Source organism: Lytechinus variegatus, chromosome 3 (assembly GCF_018143015.1).
Source record: "Lytechinus variegatus isolate NC3 chromosome 3, Lvar_3.0, whole genome shotgun sequence".
Classification (NCBI taxonomy): Eukaryota; Metazoa; Echinodermata; class Echinoidea; order Temnopleuroida; family Toxopneustidae; genus Lytechinus; species Lytechinus variegatus.
This window is the reverse complement of record NC_054742.1, coordinates 56,852,168-56,868,541: the sequence shown is the minus strand read 5'-3', so window position 1 is coordinate 56,868,541 and position 16,374 is coordinate 56,852,168. Positions and strand designations below refer to the sequence as shown.

At 36.3% G+C, this 16,374-nt stretch overlaps 1 protein-coding gene and 1 long non-coding RNA gene across 2 annotated transcripts in view; one reads left to right on the top strand and one right to left on the bottom strand.

Moving 5' to 3' along the window:
• LOC121411450 (carbohydrate sulfotransferase 11-like) overlaps positions 1–15,448 on the top strand; it is a 31,909-nt gene extending 16,461 nt beyond the window's left edge. The window contains exons 2-4 of the mRNA XM_041604198.1: positions 7,582–7,800; positions 10,439–10,573; positions 15,042–15,448. Of these exons, the coding sequence (XP_041460132.1) occupies positions 7,582–7,800; positions 10,439–10,573; positions 15,042–15,404 (717 nt within the window). The 3' untranslated portion in view covers positions 15,405–15,448. The remainder of the gene's footprint in view (positions 1–7,581; positions 7,801–10,438; positions 10,574–15,041) is intronic.
• On the bottom strand, positions 1,640–6,294 carry LOC121411451. The gene is made up of 4 exons (XR_005969468.1): positions 5,930–6,294; positions 4,504–4,681; positions 3,707–3,863; positions 1,640–1,980 (listed from the first exon to the last, which is right to left on the bottom strand). It is a non-coding gene; the product is annotated as an uncharacterized LOC121411451 (long non-coding RNA).
• Positions 15,449–16,374: the final 926 nt, after the last annotated feature.

The following is a 16,374-nucleotide window of genomic DNA, read 5'->3' as shown; positions in this document are numbered from 1 at the left end:
TTATTTCATACAAGCTTCTGATAAAAACCCATTTAATTATCATGAAAAAACCATTAAAAATGGCAATTTATGGATTTTTATTACATGATTGACATATTGGGAGCTGCTCGCATGTCATGTCACAAATTTAAAATTTTGAAGCCTCATAACTCTGTTATTCTTTGATATTCGGCAAACTTTAATTTATTAATTTCTCTCATGGTTCTCCTTAAAACCAACTTGATGTCAGGGTGAAATTAGGTCCAAGGGTGCCACTGTGCAATCACTCCCAGGTATGGAACGCGCCGTTGTCAATTCCTGTTCATCTTCTTTTTCTTCTGCTCCTTCCTAAATAAAGTGCAAAACAAAGAATCGAAGGGGGTAGAAGACCAATCACACAGACATCTAGTTGGATAATCTGTATTATACCTTACATACTAAACAGCAGGGTTGGTAATACAGGAGTGGGAAATACATGATATTTCGAAAATCATAATGACAAGGTTCACAAAACATGACAATTGCATCATTCTACCAAAAAAAAGAAATATCCAATACAATGACACTTTGGCTATATCACTGAAATTAAAGATCTAAATTGTTCTATTCTTTTTGGGCCATCATGTATAATGAAATGGGCAAGTGAATCTGGTCAACTTACGATTTTCAGCATGGGAAATCATGCGGCTCAGATTTTTAATTGTGGTATTATTAGCCAATACTTCAAGGGATTGTCAAATGCTGAAAATATTCATGTTTAAATAAATAGAGTAGAATTCACTGAACAAAATGCCGAAAATTTCATCAAAATCGGATGACAAATAATAAAGTTATTGAAGTTTAGCAATTTTTTGTGAAAACAGTCGTCATGAATATTCATTAGGTGGGCTGATGATGTCACATCTCCACTTTCCGTTTTCTTATGTTATTACATAAAACCATATTTTTTCATTATTTCATACTTGTGTGACTAATACAATGTATGTCTCCTTTATAATGAAATAAGTTGCAGCAATCAATATCTAATGCACTCAATGAAATGTCAATCCAATTTTTCTAGTTCTTGGAGGAAAAAAATTGAATAAACCTATTTTCATACAATAAAATACAAAAGAATAAGTGGAGATGTGACATCATTAGCCCACTTAATGAATATTCATGACGACGATTTTCACAAAATATTGCTAAATTTTAAAATTCAATAACTTTGTTATCCAATTTGATGAAATTTTTGGCAGTTTGCTCAGTGAATTCTACTCTAAATATTTTCAACCCGGACCATCCCTTTAAGAAGGACTTCTATTGCTCCCCCCCACAAAATAAATAACATGAATCAGCGTTGATCTCATTACATTATTGAGGTAAAACCATAGGAGGTATTTTTCTGAGTTTAGAGAACTGCATTTAAGGAGATTTCAAGTCTTCGCAAGATGTGCAGTTTTGCATAGACATCCAACAACCATGACATACATGCAGAATAGGTATTGACTAAGTCATTGTGTGAACTTATTCCGTTGTTATGATTTGCGTTACAGAATTGAGATACTTAATTTAGTATCAGGATTATTAGATAGAACAAATACAGTCAGATAGCTGCCCTGAACAGATTTCAATGTTGGGGTCAAAATTTTACTTGCCCACATTAATTTTTTTTTTTACCTTTTTGGGTAAGCAACTTAAGCACTTTGATATTTTCACTTGCCTTGGTCAAGTGAGCATGCGCTACAGTCAAACCTAAGTGCTCTCAAAGATTGCCAACAGTAACGTTCTAATATTGTTCAGGAAAATCAGAGCTTTAACCTAAATTGGCCAAAAAATAAATATATAAATAAATAAATAAAAACTTTGAAAAAGTAAGATGATAATCAATACTTACTAATTGGAGATTGATGAAAGATTCAAGACTTTGAAGTACGGCACATTAATTTGCCTCATTCCCCTTTCGTTCTGCCGATCAAAATCCCAGGAAGTACTGAAAGCCAAATTTTCTTCATTGTTGACCTGTATAAATGAAAATACGGTTTGAGCAAAGAAGTGACCGGTGAAGGAAGGGAAAACAAAATAAGAATGGGAGCAAAGAAAATAGGAAAGAAAGATGAAGGTGAGGAGATATCAGCATTTTCAAACTAAATGTGTTTGCCTGCAAGTGAGATTCAATCTTACAAGTGGAATGGGTACAAGTATATAATTGAGATATTATAAGGATTGAAGGTAATAAAGGGATTCACCATGGTGATTTCAGCCAAAATGTGTATCACCCATTAATATACAACAAAATCATTTTATATTCAAAAGGCTTGTTGACCCCTGCCTGTGACCTTGGAACTGGAGGTGACCTTCAAATCTCTGAAGAACATCATCTCTCTTAGATTGGTAACAATTTATGAGTGATGATAGAAATTTAAACAAACAAACCAAAATCCTAACAATGAGCTCCAAAAGTTCTTCAACCCCTGCTGTAACATTTGACCTGGAGGTGACCTTCAACCCACTCCCCGGGGACATCTACCATCCAAGTTTGGTAAAAAAATGGGCATACACTGTACATGGATCAAACGTTATGAGCTGTAATACAAAACTTGCCCTAATAGGCTTAACTTTGACCCATGCTCATCATCAGCCTGACCCATGACGTGACCCTCATGTTTGGTAAAATTGAAATAAATTTGCATATAACCATGCTTCTCTGCAAGTTGGATTAAAAGCCTTGAGTACAAAGTTATTCAAGTTTTGTCAGTGTTCCCATTTGAAATTCCTGCAATGCATTACTGCTACACAATCCGGGGGGGGGGGGGCACTCGACCCAAAATTGGTGGGGGTGTGCCGCGGGCGAAACAAAAAACGGGGGCCTTGGAGTGGGCTAATTGTAAAAAGGAGGGTCCTCGGAACGGGCTTCAGAACTACAAATGTTGGTGAAATCGGGGGTCCTTGGAACGAGTCGCCTGCATGTGAGTGCCTTCATGCATCCCTATGGAACGGGCATACGTGCATGCAGCTAGACCGGCAGCATGGGCGGCGGGTGCGCTAGCACAGAGGCAATGGTCAGACAGCGTTCATTGCAGCGGCTGCTTTTTCAAAATTACGACTCATTGTAGCAGATCGATCGGAACGGCATAACAGAAAATATGCGAAGCTTTGGAGCGGATTCCTTTTTCACGAGAAGAAAATATTATGCCTTGGAGTGGCTTTCTTTGTTCTTTTTCTTAATAGGCTAAAAATGCTATGCCTTGGAACGGAAATTTGAGTGTAAAAATGGGGGTCCCCTCCGCTGCACATACCCACTATGCATTATATACTGAGTGCCCCCCCCCCCCCCCCCCTACACAATAATGCAATAATGGTGAATAATGCTGATAATGCTGTGCGCAGTGTTCAGCTGGTATTATGTTGAGAGTCAATTATCTCTCTTTAATGGCTTGTGCAACACGATAGTAAAAAAAGGGTCTGTGTTACTTCCTCTTCAGAAATCATTACTCTGAATTGGTGTATGTTACTGTAGAACATCACTTGCTTGTTTCGATGAGGTCCATTAACTATACTAATTATGTTGGACAGGATTCGGTGTACATAAGAACACTGATTTCACTTGTAAGCATTGTTATTCTTACACACCTGGAGAGGAAATATCCTCTTTTGCAGTTTAAATGCTAATTGATGCAGCTTTGTAAAAGTCTTCGCACTGCTACTGTAAGTTTGAATTGAGTATAACTATAAGACTAAAACTTACTCTGCGTCATTTTCTGGTCCACTCCAGCCCCTAGGATCTTTCTATACCCTGGATTAATCTTCTCCGCAAATTCCAAAGTCTGCCTGGACAACTTTGGCCACATTGTGAAAAGGGCACCAGGAGCTGCATCAATTGTTAAATCAAAGTCTTGATCAATCTGAAAATGAAATAAGTATTTATATATAAGCTGTATAACACATAATACAATTACCAGCAATACCATGTTTTCATACATTACCGGTACATTGTAATTAAAGTCATGCTAAATATTGCTCATTAAATAAAAAAAATAAAACTTATCAATGTTTGTAACAAAAACCCTAGGTCACATGCACACACTGCACAAATCAAGTAAAGTCTAGTGAGCTTTGACATTGACCTTTCTATTTCTAACCATTTATCACATTTTTTTAAATATTGATCACTATTGGAGTAATTAACCACTGGAGAAAAATACTTAGTATTTGCAAAATGAGGGGGGGGGGGTTAGGTGGGGAAATTAATATCCCCCCCGCCAGAGATTGACATTCATGGAAAGAACATAACTTAATCTTTCCAATCGGATTTCAGAACAACTTTTCCACTAATCATAGAAATATGACAACTAAGATGCAACTGAATTTTTAACACTGAGGCAGATCGAGTAAGTGATCCTAAGATCTTGCACTATATTCTCAAGCAAGAAAGAGAATAATTTTGGAAATTCATAACCAAAAATGCTTCGTTCAACTTCGAACAATTAAATTTAATTTTTTTTTTCATAATGCGAATCCACTGCACTAATCAAGTTATTTTACCATTCCCAAAAGCTGTAGATATTTGTCAAGAATTTCTGCTGTGCTTGGTCGCGGGTTTCCTCTAGTCAACTCATATCTAGGTACCGTGGTTCGTCACATTAACAACAATGTTGTCAGGTGATGAGTAATATTGCATCCAGTAGGTGTCTTCTTCGTGCTCATCTTCTGCAACATTTAACTGTGATAAACATGAATCAAAGATCAAGAATAGTAACATTAATTATTACACAAGTTATCTGACTATTCTATAGAGAACTGATGGAATAAGTGGATAAATTGTAGAAATTCTCAATAAAAAATTCCCCTGTGCACAGTGGGAATTTACATGAAGTCAACCTAAATGTAATTCCTGTATCTCAGATTCAAAATTAGTTTCTGATCATTCACAAACTGTACATACATCTGCAATTACAATGTAACATTTAGATCTGTTGCTATTTGCATGTAGCCTGTCCTCGCTAGGCTGGCCAATAAGGGACTATTGGCCAAGCTAGGCCAGGATTTAGATCTAGGTTTGGACCTATAGTATAGACCTAGATTTTAATGGGGTTTAACATACACATATGTAGACGTACAAAATTGAATAAAGTTGACTAGAAATAGATCTAGCCAGGCCTACATTACACGTAGGCTATGTGCTTGAGGACGGCCCGAGCTTGTACCGGACCCGGTACCTCGCGCATATCGCATCCGCATGCGATCATCGGCAGTGAATTATTTATGTGTGAGGATGATCATCACAGTTCATGTAGGCTATAATTCAAATCACCAATTTTGAGACTAATACTAATAGAAGCATGGAAAGAAGTGAAACTTTGTGTAAAGATCGTGATGTTGCATGAATTTCTTATTTCACCCCCATAAAATCCCACCTTTTGTCACTCAGAATATCAGATCGAGTTCATGGTCTCGAAGTTCGTGTAAGTTGAGCATGGTGTAGGCCCTTGTAATTAAGTGGAGTGGATCCTGCACGAACTTCGCTCAAGCCTTGTACCATAGTCTGCGCACATGCGTATCTGCGCAATTCTAGTAGAATCTTTAAGATACGCAATGCAAACTTTACACATCTAATGCATAGACAGATATTTATTGCAAAATCCGACTCACTGGTGGAAAAATAATGAAATTTGGGTATTTCTTATGACAGCCTCAAAATGCAGCCTTTCTCATCAAAATCTCCAAATCACGTGCAAAAGTGAATGGGTGCGCAGACTGGGGCACCATTTTTTTTCAATCTCAAAATGACTGCCGGCCGAGCCGAGGTTTTTCCAATAAAATCATAGGCCTATATTTCTGACTTGGCGACCATCATATAGAGTTACACACGTACATGCACACACAATAAAAGCACTGCAACAACGGTAACAATGCATTGACTTTTGAGATTATTCATGAACATTCACTCGAAATCAAGCAATGAATTTACCTCTAAAGATTGGAACTAAATGTGGAAGGTCCCACTCCTGAAGCAGGTTTGTCACCCCCAAATCTTTCATTTTCTAAAACGGAGATTAAACACGATTTTTCCAGTGCACTGCAGCAGCAGTCTCCGAGTCGAACATACTCAACGCCATCTTCCGACCACTAGCATAGCACTGCGCACGCGTACGCATGCGCTTTACATGTGCCGGTATCTTGTACAACCCCCTGTTCAAGCCTTCTGTCTACGGACCTTAAACAGGTCAATTCGCCGTGTTTTATACCGATATTTATCAAAGCTTAAACATGTGCTGTTCAAAAAATTATACAGCACCTCTTATACAGCGATATTTTGTACAGCGTTTTTACTGTGTACGGTGTCCTTTCCTGGTCAGATATATATCCTATCCAATGGTAGTAAACATTCCACCCTCTAATTTCACTTTTATTTTTTATGAATTTTTCAAAAGTGCCATTTTAACACCCAAGTCTATGGAGAATGTTTTACGCGCGTGGCACCTATAATCCACTGACCCGAAGGCCTATCTAGAAGTCTCGCCCGACTGGAACGCATCGGTCTGAAATATTCGTCCATCCTTATAGCATGGACCTACATGGTCGCAGCAATCCCCTGACCGATACAACAGTGGCTTTCACAAATATGAACGTTGATTTATTTTTTAGTCGTGATTAAGACATGACAAATAAAAATAAAATGGATTTTTAAAAGTAATTTGAGTAAACTTAATTTCATATACGAAATACATACGAATAAGTGGTGGTATCTTCCTCATTGCATAAGACATGCATAGAACTGTTTCACTTAAGTAATGCAAAACTTTGAAATGTCATAACTGTTATTCCAGCATAGTCCGATTTTGATGCAATATTCAGTGTTTATAGTTTGTCTGATTTTACTTAAAAAATGATATCAAAAAAATAAAAAATAATAATAACGACAATTCATGTATATATTTGTATATTGCACGTATCCATCTTTCTTCAGGTGCTCAAGGCTCTCCTGTCTGTTAAAATCATATTATATTTAGTCAAGGGTGCCCCTTCGAATGGGAAGTTCACACTAACGAAAAGTTTATTGTAAAAAATGGTGAAGGTTTGAGAAAAATCCATCAAAGATTAAAAAAGTTTATTAATTATAATTTTCAGTTTTTGAATTGTGACCTCATATACGAGCACGAGCAGCACCCCCATATGTTATGTATTATGAAATGCACAAATTTCCAGATCTTTAATGGTTCGTGATGACTCACATTTCTTTTTTTTTATTTCCAGAAGCAGGTGTAAAATGATTTGTCTAATGATATGTTGAAGGTACGATAAAAAAACCTTTCCATTTTCTGAGAAATTAGCAGTTCATTGACTTTATTTTACCGTACGATATAGGGAAAGCTACTCGCACATGACGTCACAAAAATAAAATTCTAATAACTTTTTAATTTTTTGATGAATTTTTCTCACACCTTCACCAATATTTATAATATTTTTTTCTACTAATTTTCTGATAAACTTATTGTCAGGGTGAACTACCCCTTTAAATTGGAAGGTTAGCTTTGGTTATTTAACTTGAATGGTTTGACCGCTTAGTTATTGTCTGAGTGTGCATAATTATTATTATGATAACTTACTGCTTTCTCGAAGAAACTTCGTCAGCAGCAGGCAAAGCTGATTCGAATGAACTACCACGCCATGATGTACCCGATGAACAAGCCCTTGCTTCCGTTCGATGAAGCACAGTCACTACGAAAGAACGTTGTAGCCAATGTTTGCACCTTATTTGAAGAAAATGCATACGGGGCCAAGCCCCCGATCCCCGGACATCTCCTCGTTGATGACAATCACCATCTCATCTTTTGTCAGGTATCTATAATCACCCTTTTTGATAGGACGAGAGAACGATTTTCATTTCATTTATTTATTCATTTTTATGTATTCATTTATTTATTCATATATACGTGTATATATATATTTTTCTCTCTCTTTTTTTGGGGGGTCTTTTTTTTCTTTGCTTGTGTTTCATCACATTTCTCTGTTGTTTTTCGATGTGATTGTCATTTAATCTTAATTATGTCGTCAAGTGAATTACAAAGTTGAATAAGAACAAGGGAACCTTCGAATATTCTGCTCATAAGATTTCCTCATAGAGATGTATGTAAATGCATTTGAGCATTATTATGGTATAATACCAACATTTTTGTAACGTTGTGGATTTGTGGGAATGGAATTCCTTAATTTACAAGGGCGTTATAGGGGTCGGTGGCCAGGGAGGGGGGGGGGGCAGAGCCAAAAAAAAATTCAGTCATATCATGAACAGGCAGTGGCGTAATGAGGCAAAAAAAAAAAAAACAAATTATGATTGTGCGCGAGCATTAGGATTCTACGTGGCAGTAGCCTGATGAGTAAAGAAAAAATATTGAAAAGAGGGTACACAGTGTGGTAAAAAGTTGCTTAATGTAAGTCCCGAGCGAGCGAAGCTAGCGAGAAAAAATTACATTTTATGAGAATCTAACTTAAAAAATAGATTTTTATATGATATTCAGAAAATAACATATCTTGCACTTTGCTTTTCTTTCTTTCCTCCTATTCTTTGTTATCTTGGTTGTAGAACTTTTGGGGGCCATAGCCCAAACCATTCCATCTGTATGCCAATGCAATGCTGGTGGGGTCGGGGGCGGAGCCCCCGAAACCTCTTGATATATTAAAGCCATTTTAAACCTTACAGATGACCGCTATTTTTAATCAAATCGTGGGTATGTACATACAGCTTTTACACAATTTAACGCAGTTGCGCAATAAACCACATATTGTGAGGGTGCATAACATAGCAGCGAGCCAGAAAAAATTTGCCATTTAAAATGACATTTTAATTATGTGACATATTTTTACATTTTATGCAGCAAATAACATATTCAATTTTTTCAATGATTCATTTCATTTTATTGCCTCCTTAATTTATTTCCTTTGATTTTCCTTTTCTGTGGAATCCCCCCCCCCCAGCACAAAACCTAGTGCAGGAAGGGTCCGTTATAGGGTCCACCCCGTTATATAGCCCTTTGGAGGTTACATATTAAGAGCCCCTACTGCATGGGGCCTGGGCAGATCCCTAGGTAGCTTTGAAGATTTAGCCAAAGTGAAAATTAAGAGACTTTTTACGGTACAGCGTGTAGCTTTACTCAGGTACATATCTTTGGCTACGAACTTTTTTGTCCTGATTGCGACTGTTATTGCATAACATTTATAGCAAGCTTTTAATAGACTTCAAACACCGATGTACAAAACGTTATATGCCATCCATCTTTCTAAAGTTTCCGTTCTTTAATTTCAATACTCGGCAGCCCGGTCGTATTATTAAGTTCTCCTCGTTTTTGCTTTCTTGTCCCTTTTCTTTATTTTCCAATTTAGCTTTTGATTCATTGCATTCTATCTTCATTTCCCTTCTTTGCTTTTAATTTATCATATTTAAAATTTATTTCCCTTTCTTATTTATCATGGTAATGTATGATAATTTCGGGATGATTTGTTCTTTCTCACATATATCTTTCTTTTTCTCAATATTCTTCCGTTTTCCTTTTTTATGTTTTTTCATATAGTTTTCTTTAAACTTTTCCGTTTCCCTCTCCCTTTTCCTTTTTTTTAACTTTTCCCGGTGAAATCCGCCGGTGGGAGGGGGGGGGGGGGGTGGACAGCCTGCTCCCTGCCTGTTACGCCATTGATGTTTTACTCTATTATTTTCCACATCACACTTTAGATTAGACATTTGGTAATGAAAAATAGGCCTGATGGCACTGATCTTCAGAATCAATAACTTCCAAACTTAGAGTCACAGTGCATTTACTTGAAGATTTGCTATGAATTTGCTATGAATCCAGTGACCGGGTAATAATAATTGTAAAGCGCTTTGAACAGTCGTAGATTGATAAAGCGCTATATAAATGTCAATTATTATTATTATTATTAGATTTTGGAGCCATGGCGTGTTTTCCTTAAGCAAGAAATTTACCAACATTATGCTGCACTCAACCCAGGTAAGGTGAATGGATACCCAGTAGGAAGAAATTCCTCGAATGCTATATAGAGCGCCTGTCGGCAGCACGGCTATAGCCGGGATGTTAATGATAATAATAACATTGATGTTATGCGCATTTGAGTACCATATGTACAATCATTTTTTTTATTATTATCATTACACAGTAATAACTGTGGCGAAGACAACATTTTACACCAGTGCTAAATTTGCGACGTTTGTATAACACACCATGGTGCTAAACAACATCCATGGTTGTTTAACACCCGTTGGTGTTATGTTCAAACTGTAGGGTGTAATGTCAACACCTTTGAGTGTGGTCCGACATCAATTGGTGTCCATTTTTAACAACCAAGGTTTTCCAGCGTGAAAGTCCATTGCACTGTTTAGATTCTCCTTTTGAGAAAAAAAATTACGCGCAGTTAAATCCCAAATAACCTTCTAACGGAACTTTTCATTTAATTTGTGTTGTAGATTCGCAAAGTTGCCTCCATTACTTGGCGTCAAGTCCTTGATGAAGCAGCCAATAAGAAAGGCAGTCACAAGATTCAACGACTGAGCACGTACACAGCAACAGAGAGAAATTACAGACTTAAACATTATACTAAGGTGAGAACATAGAGGGCTCACTACAATGGTTATGATACAAACTAATGAACCTGGTTGCTAACGAATATATTTATTTATTCATTTACTTACTAATTTATTCATTGTTTCATTCATTTTTTTTATTAATTTATATATCGACTGATTTAGTATACATGTATTTATGTACTGACAATTGTTTATTCATTTACACATTTATTGATTTATAAATGTATTTATTCATTCATGCATGTTGACGGTGTTACAATATTAGTATAATGAAGTAGATTACATAAATTATTTAAAAGTATACATGAAGGAGTACATGTTCATATTGAGATACTTAAAGCTTTATTGGTTTCAAAACTAACTTACAAGATACAATGGAAAAGACCCAATCGTATGTTAAAGAAGTCTGAAAAATAAAGGAAACATAGATATGCATGTAGGCCTACGTGCAATTATGATTAACTTTTATCTGAACATACATATACATGCTCGCATAAGCTGGATTGCTTTTAGTTTCAAAATCTATAATTAGTATATGTCACGTGCTCCACTTTAATTGTTCATTTTCATGAAACTACACTGTAAAAAATGAAGTGCTAATTTAGCACTTACAGTGCTTGTATAGTGACTGCACTACGAGTGCTGATTTTCTGGTTTAAATTTGAACAAGAAAATCAGCACTCGTAGTGCAGTCACTATACAAATGCTGTAAGTGCTAAATTAGCACTTCGTTTTTTACAGTGTAAAGATCAGTTCTTCTTTATTGGAAGTGAGAAAAAATCAAACAATTAACATGATTAAAATGAAACTGAAGGGCAATTTCTACATATTAACACCATGCCCTTGAGTTAGGCTGTTTGAAAGTTTTGACACGAATACAATCTAACGAAACGAAGACTTTTGCTATGAATTTATGTAATTATAACAAACTAAATGAACGTCGATGTTTTATTACACGTTATTTATCATTTTTATTCATTTCTCATCTAATCACTTCCACATATTCATTTTTTTTTTTCATTTGTGATATTTAACAGTACAGTATTTAACAATACTTTTTTTAATCATTATATTGCTAGCATAGTTATGATCATGTCTTTTATCGTTAAGATTCTATAGATTACTCATGTACACTCATATCTTTCTATTTATTTTTATTCTTTGCTTGTAAATATAACAGTTCTAATTAGCTTCTTTTCTGGACCCCATGGAAGACCAGCAGTGTCGTGCCTGTCGCAGCTGAATATGAGTTATCCAGCCGATTCCATTTTGTTGTTTCTCTCACTCTTATATATGTATGAATTTGTCTTTTTTTAATGTAATCTGGATCATTTTCATCTTCATTACTATTAATTTGGGTGGTTGACTATTTCATCGTTAAAATTACAAATATTCTCTCAAGAATTAGACAGGCTTAGCTGATTTTCTTTCTAACAAGTTATGAAAGATAAATGATTGGTTCGGCTCTATTCACCGTGTAAAAATAAAAACAAAATACATTGTACAATTATTCAAAAATGAATATGTAAACACTTGAAAAGGTACAGATGGATCACTCTATTCAGAGCCATTGATATTATGGCTCTGTTCTTTCTAGAGGTCCAGCCTTTTTGGCATCAAGCCTTTTAGTCCATATCCGTTAACATTTGTGGGTTCTGCGTGCGAAACGTTTCCTGTTATTACGGTCTTTCCCCTTTATTAAGAAAATGATCCTTGCTATTTCTTCCCCAAAAAGGAAAGCTGCCTAATCAAATACTTCCCAGAAAATTTGTCTAAGAATCGTGAAACGAGAAATGAACCACGTATGTGGGGGTGGGTAGGTAAATGTCGGGTGCATATTTTCCAATTGAGACAGTGTTTACTTTCGTCTCAACGCTGAAGTGGATTTTGGTTCCAAATAATTATACTCTCGATAACATGAAAATAGAAGACGATGCATGAGACTAAGAGGACATTGGCATCAGTATAAGCTGAACAAGGAGCAATCCCCCCCCCCCCCGCCCCAGTGGGTAAAAGTGGTAAGAGAATGGAAAGAGCGGGAAAGAAGAAGAGACGAAAAAAAATAATGAAAGCAGAGATAAACGAAGGGAGGGAATAGGAAAGGATATTGGATAGAAGATTATTGAATTAAGATCATATCCTAATCTTCTTGCCGTGAGGGTATTTAGAAAAAAATGTATTTATTTATTACTATAAGAGTTACTGTCGATCGATATCCAAAAGAAAATTGATTTGATTTGATTTAATTGATTTCCGTTTCACAACATAAGAATGATAAATATAACATGACAAGGTCAAAAATACTGCAAAACATAATAATATATATATAACATAATCTTAGACTTAAGGAACATGATTTAACAAATAAAAAAAAACCTAATATGACATTTGTATTTGAAAGTAATACGGAGGGTCTTGCCGAAAAATTAAATCAAACACAAAGTTGGACTTGATCTTATGGTGGGGCATGAATGGACAAATTTAGAAATATTTTTTTTTGGAGCATTCAAATGCTAAATCTACTTTTCTCCAATACTTCAACCTTTGCATTAAATAAGCGGTGACCCCCTCCCCCAAATCGAGACCTCTGCGTCTGTGTTTAATGATCAGCGGTAACATTAATTTTCAAAAACTACTATCAATGTGTTTTATACTCCGCCCTTTCCAAGGTAAAAAATAAATAGTTATTTGAATGATGATTCCAATGAATATAGGCTAATTACGATTTTTTTTTTACCAAACTAGAATCACGAACGCTAATCACAATCACGAATTCAAATTCTACTCCGTTTGTGAATTCCAGTTAAGTTTCACTCAAATTACAATAGGGGAGGCGGGGTAAGTTGAGCATAGGGGCAAGTTGATCCACCAGCCCCAGGCCAATAATGAATGAGTCAGACATTGTGGTGGTGTCATGTATTGATGACCCATAGCATAACCCCTAACCCCACCACATTGTTTCCAACTTTGAAACAAAAAGTATTTTTTTAGAGGGAAAAATATGAATTTCAGCCCAAAAAGTAAAAAAGAGTGTGAAATAGATAAGTGCTTTATAAACACACACGTCTTTAAATATAATAAAGACATGATAAAAACATTATTAGTCCAGGTATGGATCTTCATTCTTGTCATAGTCTTTTATATGATGGATGCATTATAAATGTGTGGATACAAAATTATCGCACTAAGTTCGGACTGGGGTAAGTTGAGCCAAACAGCATGGGGCAAGTTGAGCCATGGTAATTCCTATAGTAATGTATCTTAAAAAAAAAACAAACCATAAAAATCGATTGAAATGCAGGCTGAAAGGAGCAAATTTACATGACTGCTCTTTTCCTTTTACAGGATGTTAGTATTTATAGAGAATTAGCAAGTGAAATGACTTTAAACAAAAATTGACATGCTGGTTCTCCCCCATTCATTTTGTACATAGTTTTTGTGGCTCAACTTACCCCAGAAGGTGGCTCAAACTTACCCCATATATGGGGCAAGTTGAGCCATTTGACATCGTTTTTTTTCAAAGGTCACGATGACTTTCAGTGTGGGGATAGAAAGTTATATATAGGTGGAAAATATTCCAGAAGAATTAAATTTCAAGGCAAGGTACTTATTTCGACAAGATTATTAATCATATCAATTCTAACATGCAAAAAGCAAAAACTGGCACAACTTACCCCGCCTTCCCCTACAAGTTTTACGTGTGAAAGGCTTGACCTCCAAAACAGCTTTTGGGGCGGAGCTTACGTGTCTTTTCAAGCACTTCCATAGATAATACAATTGTCATGTACTCATCGTATCGATGCAGTGCTTTGATTGACAAGTCACTAAGGACACATATCGCCTTTGCTCGGGAATTCGAATTCAAATCACAATTTTCGAGTAAGCGTGTGAAAGGTCCGATGATACTAAAGACGAATTTCAAGACTCACGCGTGAAAAGGCCCACTGTGTTATGGTAGCTCAGATTAGATAATAATAGTAATAATGGTTTATACAGCGCTTAATACACTTTCCATACTTTCACACGGTAAAAAAATTGTAATTTGAATGATCATTCCAGTGATAAATAAGGCTAATGACGATTCTTTAGCACGTGTGAAACCAAACTAGAATCACAAACGCTAATCACAATCACGAATTCAACTTCTACTCCGGAGGGGATTTCCTCTCAAATTACTGTACGAATTTTCCGTGTGAAAGGTCCGATGATTCTCAATACGAATTGCAATCATCATTACGATGATGATTCAAGATTCACGTGTGAAAAGGTCCTCAGTTTCTAAGCACTTTACATTGCAAGTATAATTACCCCAGTCATCGGCTCCTGACATGCGACATGCCCACACAATGTATGCAGTTTCTCCACTCCCTGGGGAGCATTCCAAAAATGATTTCGAAGGCTCAATTGATAGGCATACTACGTATTACGTTTGGCTTATTTTGAATATCTATTCACCTATTCTCATTTATCTTTGTGACGTCAGATCATGTTCGTGCGTGAACCCATTCTCCGGGTGGTCTCCGGTTGGTTCGACAAGTTCGTCAGAACAAACGACCGAGATCACCTAAACTATTTGATGCGCTATGGATGTGACATCGCCCGTCTCGCAGGTCGGAACGTCAGCGACATCGAGCTCTGCAGACACGATCACGTCGACGAGGGCGAACTCACAGGAACGGACTTGCTTTCACGACTGAGAGAAGGTCGGAGGCTGAGGATATCTTTCGAGGACTTTTCGCGGTTCCTGATCAACGGACCGGTAGCTATCAAGAACGATATGCATTGGGAGACTTACCACTCTCGCTGTCAGCCGTGTCAGGTAAGTTTTCACTCGTGGGCCCCGTAACAAAAAGGTTAGCGTTAATTGCTCAGTGAAACGGCCTGTCAAGATCATCGTTGCAACGGTTGCTCGCACATTCTGCTTAGACTGCTTAGGAATCAAACAGAATTGTTAACTAGTGATTAATCGCTAGTAAATTTGTGTTACCGGCCCCTGGTTATTCTTTAAAAAAAGCAAAATATATATTTCAGGTATTAAAATACAAAATATACATTCCAAAGAATTTTAATTCTTCTCCTTTTGACGACGGTGAGACTCATTTCTATCTGAAATGTTGGGCAAACAGCTACCCGTCCAAGAAACTGGGCTGTTCACTGAATCAATTTATAGCAGTGCATCCTTGTGTGCGAATTTCGACTTGATATTTTGATATCCGAGTTATACGTTGCACCGTGATCGGTAATTCATTTACCGATGAAACTCTTCCTTTGTCATCTTGCATCTGATCAACATGAGTGTTGATTGGGCAAACTGGTCCATCCTAACATTTGCACGTTTAAATGTAACACATCTTGTTCCTTTTTTTTTCTTTTCTGAAATATCATTTTTGTTCCTGATAAGTGCCAATTTCTTTCTCTTTGTACCCCTAATTTTGAAGAAATAATGACATTTTTTAACAAGTTCGCTTGGTTTTCTCTCGTATAGTCTGGTCTCCCCCCCCCCCATTTCCTTTCAATGCCTTCATCATTTTCAAACTCCGAGCTTAAAGCGGTCTCCCACATTTATAATCTACGATACTTTATGCATTTTATTTCATAGTTTATAATTTTATATACATGTTTCAACATTGACATCTGATCTAGAACAATACTACATGTATGTTAATCATTGTATTATCATTGCCATGAAATGTGATAATAAAATAAAATGATATCGGTTTTTTATAATCCCTAATTATTTACCCAAATAAACTATCATTAGAAATAGAGAAAATGTGTTAATCACTTTGTTATCATTATGTTTATTGTTATGAAAT